At 33.5% G+C, this 6,632-nt stretch overlaps 1 protein-coding gene across 1 annotated transcript in view; it reads left to right on the top strand.

Moving 5' to 3' along the window:
- The first annotated feature begins 384 nt into the window (after window positions 1-384).
- The window catches only part of LOC117654893 (macrophage mannose receptor 1-like), a 42,908-nt gene continuing 36,660 nt past the window's right edge, over window positions 385-6,632 (top strand). The window contains exons 1-4 of the mRNA XM_034401829.2: window positions 385-445; window positions 970-1,368; window positions 2,293-2,463; window positions 5,958-6,122. Of these exons, the coding sequence (XP_034257720.2) occupies window positions 385-445; window positions 970-1,368; window positions 2,293-2,463; window positions 5,958-6,122 (796 nt within the window). The remainder of the gene's footprint in view (window positions 446-969; window positions 1,369-2,292; window positions 2,464-5,957; window positions 6,123-6,632) is intronic.

Below are 6,632 nucleotides of genomic sequence, written 5' to 3'. Positions count from 1 at the left end.
ATCTCACCCATTTGATTTTACTTTTATGTTATATGTTTTCAAATTTTGCTAGTCACTGACTGAATTAATAGTATTTCATTTCATGAAAACTGTTTCTTATTCTCAAAGGGCATAATTTAATAGGCATGTAGAGTAAGCATGTATAGATTTATGAATGATGAGTGTTTAATGATTAACTGTACATTCATGAGGAAATTTCTATGGAAATAGTACTTTTACATAGAAGGCAAATATTATTTATAGCCCTAGTTATTACAATACACATTTCATAATACTGAATATTGCTGTCTTCTTTGCTCTTGTATATAAAGGAGTTCCTGAAACGAAGCTACCTCAGTTGGTTCTTAATTTCAGGGTAGTTTCTGGAATGTTTTATTATTTACAATGACTACTTTTCTGTTCCTAATTTTTTTATTTCTCATGCAGCCAGCTTTTCAATTAACAGGTAAAATTTATTCATTTAAATTGTTTTAAAATATAATTTAATTATTTAAATATTCAATTGTTTAATTTATTTTTATTCTGTCACAGTTCTTCACTTGTTTGTGTTTTTTCCTCAGCACTAATATATGGATGCATTCTCTATAATTATTGATTGTATCTAAATAATCTTTTAGAGATTAGCAATATAAAGGGTTTTTTACTTTTTATACTTTTTTAAAAAACATTTCCTCCTCCCCCCCCTCCACCCGTTGGTTGGTATATTTTAATAATTAATAATAGAAAATGTTACATTTAAATAGATGAAATCTGAGATACAATAGAATTGTTTCAATATTACAATGTATAGAAGGTGGAAAACACAGTAATAATATAAATAGTATCGTAAAAAAGCAAAATAGTATAATATAGTATAGTATAAAACTATACATTTTTATGGGGAAAAAATGATAGCCATATATATATATATATCCACAGCATGAATGTAGTTCCTCTATATTTATTATTATTGTTTGGTTCATTTTATAGACAGTGAAACTTTTTTGATATACAATGAAAATCTTCAGCTTTGCCTAAAACTTCAACAATCTCATTCCTTCTCCCTCGAGATCTGCAACAAGCATAGCGACCAGCAAAATTTTAAGTGGGTATCCGATTATCAGTTATTGAATATGGCGGTGAGGCTATGTCTGAGTGTGCCTTCAAACAAAAACATGATTCCAGTTACAGTGTCACCATGCAATAAAACCCTTAATGTACAAAAATGGGAATGCAGAAATGACACGCTTGCCCTTGCAACAGAAGAGCTGTTTTTAAATCCTTCTAATGGGCATGAGAATGGGGTTATACTATCAGCAAACGTCACCAAAAAAAGTGTTTGGAAGATCTACAGAACAAAGAAAAACTTATGTACCCAGAAATATGAAGGTAAATATCTGAACATTAATCCTTCTTCCTGAATTTGCTTACCTAAATTCTCTTCCTCTTTGAATCTCTTTATCTGAGAAATTGAAATATATTGGATACTAAAGGTATAATTTCAAATTATATTACTACCTAGTTGTCCTTTAACATATTAGTGTTGTTGTCTTTTACATCATCTGGAAAAAAAACTCGGCATGTAAAGGTAGTCTTTAACATATGGCCACAATTGAGCCCAAAATTTCTTTTGCTAAGCAGGGCAAAAGAGTTTTGCTCCATTTTACAACCTTTCTTGCCATAGAATCATTGTAGTTTCTAAGTTAGTAACATGATTATTAAGTGAATCTGGCTTTCCTATTGACATTGTCAGAAGATGATCATACGATACTAGTACATTACAAGCATCACCAATTGCCAAGCATCCAAATTTTGCTCATGTGAGCATGGAGATGCTGCAACAGTCGTAAGTGTGAAAAACAAGTCATAAGTCACTTTATTCAGTGCTGTTGTAACTTCGAACATTAAATGAATGGATGACTAAATGAATGCATGATTACTATATTCTAAGATATAAATTCTGAAAAATGTATAAACATGGTTACATGTATTGTACACAAATTGTATGCATTACTTATAAATAAATCCTGACGTATTTTGGTGTAGCATTTCTATTCTCATTTTAGTACTTCTCAATCTTGTGTAAAGGTACACAAGTTGTTCTGTCTTCTCCGGAATATAATATAGACATATAGTACCGAATACTAGGCTTTAAGGTACTACATATAGGTATGCCTGTTTTTGTTCTTTTTGTTGTGTTGTCTTGTTTGTTATTTATATGATGTGTTGTCTTTTTTTTTTAATGAAAATGTAAATAAAGATTATTTTTTTTAAAAAAAAATCTAACAGAAATATGTTTGATTTTTTTAATAGCTCTATTTACTATAGAAGGCAATGCCTTTGGAGCACCCTGCGTATTTCCATTCAAGTATCTGAATAAATGGTATGATGAATGCGTACTTGATCCTGATCACCAACGACTTTGGTGTGGAACAACTTCAGATGTGGACAAAGACTCTTTATTTGGATATTGTCCCATAAAAGGTAAACTTATTTGATGATACATTTATTTATTTTGTATTTATTTTTTACTATTACTATTACCTTTATTATTTTTACAAACAACTCAAGGCAACAAACATACCTTCTTCCTCCTATTTTCCCTACAACAACAACTCATTGAGGTGGGTTGGACTGAGAGAGAGTAACTGGCTAAAAATCACCGATTAGTTTACATGGCTAAAATGGGATTTGAACTCACAATTTCTCTTTTTTAGCCTAATGCTTTAACTGGCTCTCATGCTATGGAATATGCATATATATGTTTAAAAATAAGCCTTTTATAATAGATTGTTTCATGTTCACTATTGCAATATTCTAAAGCAGCTGTGACCTATAGGTGGTGTCACAACATCTTGGTAATGTGTTATCAATTAGAAGTTAATGTAGTACATTTTAAAATAAGATTAATTAAAATTTTCAAATCACCCTTGAAGTTAGAAGTAACTATTTTGTTCACAGTTAAGGTGCTTAAGAACATGTGTTCGCATTTGTTAAATTGGGTGCATTTTGGGGGCAAAATCTGGTGAAAAAGGTTGGGTTCAGGTCTACCATACAGTAGCTCCAGAAGCTCATTGAGTGATTTTGAAAATTTTCTCCTATTCCAACCTATTTTACAGAATTGTAATTGTGGGGAGAAATGGGAAGAGAGTGTTGAGGCCCTGCAAAAGGAAGGAAGGAAGGAAGGAAGGAAGGAAGGAAGGAAGGAAGGAAGGAAGGAAGGAAGGAAGGAAGGAAGGAAGGAAGGAAGGAAGGAAGGAAGGAAAGAAGGAAGGAAGGAAGGAAGGAAGGATCAGAATGTCAGCAGAGTCATTTTGGTATAAAGTTATCTCTTATGCATTTCATTAATGTTTTATATTGTGAGTTCATATTTTCACAAAATGTGGACCCCTCTTTTTTTTAGACTATATCAAAATATTACATAAAACTGACTTCAATTGTACCTTTTCTGCATTAATGGGCAACAGTGATCTTAATTGACCAGATAGCATTAGTAGTGGGGTGGGAGGAGATCACCAGGAAATTGGAGGATTGTAGGCTACACTAAGATGTTAGAAAAAAATCAAAAAAAAAGTAAATCACAAAGCAGTTTTGTTCTGTTTTCAGTGATCAGGATGAAACTTCTCTTCAGGGAATCTTAATTTTTTATATAGTCTTATTATGTTTTAATACATATATAGATAGTCCTCGACTTACAACCACAACTGAGTCCAAAATTTATGTTGCTAAGTGAAATATGTGTTAAGTGAGTTTTACCCATTTTATGATTTTTCTTGCCACTGTGTTAAGTGAATCATTGCAATTGTTAAGTAAGTAACATGGTTGTTAAGTGGATCTGGATTCCCCGTTGACTTTGCTTGTCAGAAGGTTGCAAAATCTGATCATATGACCCCAAGACACTGCAACCATCATAAATACAAACCAGTTACCAACCATCTGAAATTTGATCATGTGACCATTGGGGATGCTGCAATGGTCATAAGTATGAAAAATGGTCATAAGTCATTTTTTTTCAATGCCGCTGTATCTTTGAATGGTCACCAAAAGAACTGTTGTAAATCGAGGAGTCTGTATGTAATTTGGAATCAAAGTATAATAGTGAGATGCTAATATTTTCAGGGGATTTCTGATTGCCTGGAGGGATCTCTATGTTTCCACATGAACCTCACTAGCAGCATTATTCTCATGCCTGGCAGAAGAAGCCAGGCAATCATGGTTTGCTAAGAAGAAGCTAGCATGACAACCCCTTGCTCTTTACAAATGAATTTTCTCTGATTGGTTTAAGAGCTCTCCCCTGGTTAGCTTGTTTATTTGTTTGTTCTGGTTTGCTATCTCATAGAATGGGAAGTAGAAAAGGAAGCTAGCACTTCTAAAATCAACACTTCTAAAACCACAGTCAGTCAGTCATACATTCATACATTTACTCAGCAAGTTCCTTATTAGTAGTTTCTTGAAAACTACTTCCTTACCTCTTTTTAAAATACTCATAATTGGAGGTATAAGGGTTATATTTTTCTCCTCCTTTCAAGCTAGGCTAAAAGAGACAGTGAGGGATCCTTAGTGTTGTCTGAGCTTGGCTGTTCTCTTGCAGACTACCTAACGTAGGTAATATCATCATCCTCTTAATGGCTGTGATGAAGGCAGCCATCTAGACATTAAGAGAAACTAATTGTGCCGAACTAGGAGTCTTGTGGCCCTTTTACCCTCTAAATGCATGATGGTATTTTGGGCTGCTATCTTTATAGTCCACTCACAGAATGGCTTATGCTAAGCCTCATTATTTATTTTATGTTTGTGTATTTGCAGTAACGTTATTGTACACATTATGATGAAGAAACATAAAAACCTCTGAGGGAGTTGGGTGACTCAAAAATGTGAAAATAAAATCAAAATAATAAAATAAATGAAATGAAACAAAACAAAAACTAGTTGAACATAATAAAGTCATGTTATTATCACAAATGCAGACTGGATCCATTTCTTGCACAAAAATCTATCAGAAAGAATTACCTTAATAGTTTTGCAAAGTGTGAGTAAAGTAGGTGATGACTTGGAGGCATAATGAGAGGCTACCACAAAAAGAATACCTATGGGTTCCTAATCCATTTACTATATGTGGGCTTTCAGGGTGTATATACAGGATAGGCACATTCTTGCTAAGAAAGATTTTAAACAAAACTATATGGGTTCCAAGCAATATAAGACTTAACAGTTAAAAACAATACTTTAGATTGGGCCAGAAGTCTGTTGGAAATCAATGGAGGAATTCAGTATAGACCTAATGCTACTAAAACTATTTCCCTCCATTAGTAATAAGGTCAATTCAACCAATTGCTACCACCCATTTACACAAAAAGCCCCATACAAGCATGTTGCAGTAGCGTAAATATGTCCCATTCTGCTTTTTCCAAAAGGCAACTGGACTTTCTTGGTTTGTTTTCTTTGAAAACATTTTACTTCTCATCCAAGAAGCTTATTCAGTTCTGAAGCTTTTTGAACTAAAGAAACTTCTTGGATGAGAAGGAAAATGTTTTCAAATTAAAAACCAACAAAGTCCAATTGCCTTTTAGAAAAAGTACCTTGGACAACCATGACCTGGACGATTGAGATCATTTTGTTTCTCCATAAACATCTAGTTTAAAAATGAGGAGTTTCAATGGTAGTTCAATAGTAGGCAGGGGTGTCTTAAAGGACAGTATCTAAAGTTCCTTGGCTTTACTCCTAGTACACATGGACTTGGTGTTATCTGGTGAAATTATATGCCAATGTTGCTGTTTAGAAGTGGGGAGTTGATTTACTTCACTGTGTGTGAAGCAAAGCACCATTCAAAATCTGCAGACTTAAGTTCAGTTTTTGGCAATTCTTATTAACTAAAACTATGCAATGAAAAATAATGCAATGAAAATATAAATACTTTTCTAAATGGTACTTGGACTTTGTTACTAATGAGCTGACTCTATTTTTTATAATCCTTGCAGATAAAAATGATAACTTTTTCTGGACCAAAAATCACTGGACAGGAGATCTCTACCAGATCAATTCGCACTCAACTCTAACATGGGATGAAGCAAGAAAAAGCTGTCAGCAACAAATGTCAGAATTATTGAGCATCAATGAACTACATGAGCAAGCATATCTGACAGGTATCACATAACAAAACATTTCTTAAAAGGCTTCTAAAGGCATTCCTGATAAGAAATATGTTCTCATATGTAGTAAGCCATTTTAAAAGCTTCATATAAGAAACATCATTTTTCCTCAAGAGAAATTATCTTCTCAAAAATATTTGATGCTTTGAAACAGTCTGTCTTTGAATTATCCACTTTCAAGGAACAAGTATTTTGACATAACTGATTTGGATTCCAAAGATGAACATTTATCTGATTGATTTGAAATTAATACATAAATATCAATAGAAGAAAATACTTGTAACTCAGGTTGAAATGTTGAGTTCTTGGTGCCCTCTGACCCAGTGGTGGGATTCAAATTTTTTTACTACCGGTTCTGTGGGCATGGCTTGGTGGGCGTGGCAGGGAAAGGTTACTGCAAAATCCCCATTTCCTCCTGATGAGCTGGGACTTGGGAGGCAGATAATTGATGGGGGCGGGGCCAGTCAGAAGTGGTATTTACAGGTTCTCCAAACTACTCAAAAT

This window comes from Pantherophis guttatus, chromosome 4 (genome assembly GCF_059756535.1).
Source record: "Pantherophis guttatus breed Tessera chromosome 4, ASM5975653v1, whole genome shotgun sequence".
NCBI classification, from domain to species: Eukaryota; Metazoa; Chordata; class Lepidosauria; order Squamata; family Colubridae; genus Pantherophis; species Pantherophis guttatus.
The sequence above is the reverse complement of the archived record's forward strand: the minus strand, read 5'-3'. Positions and strand labels throughout refer to the sequence as shown.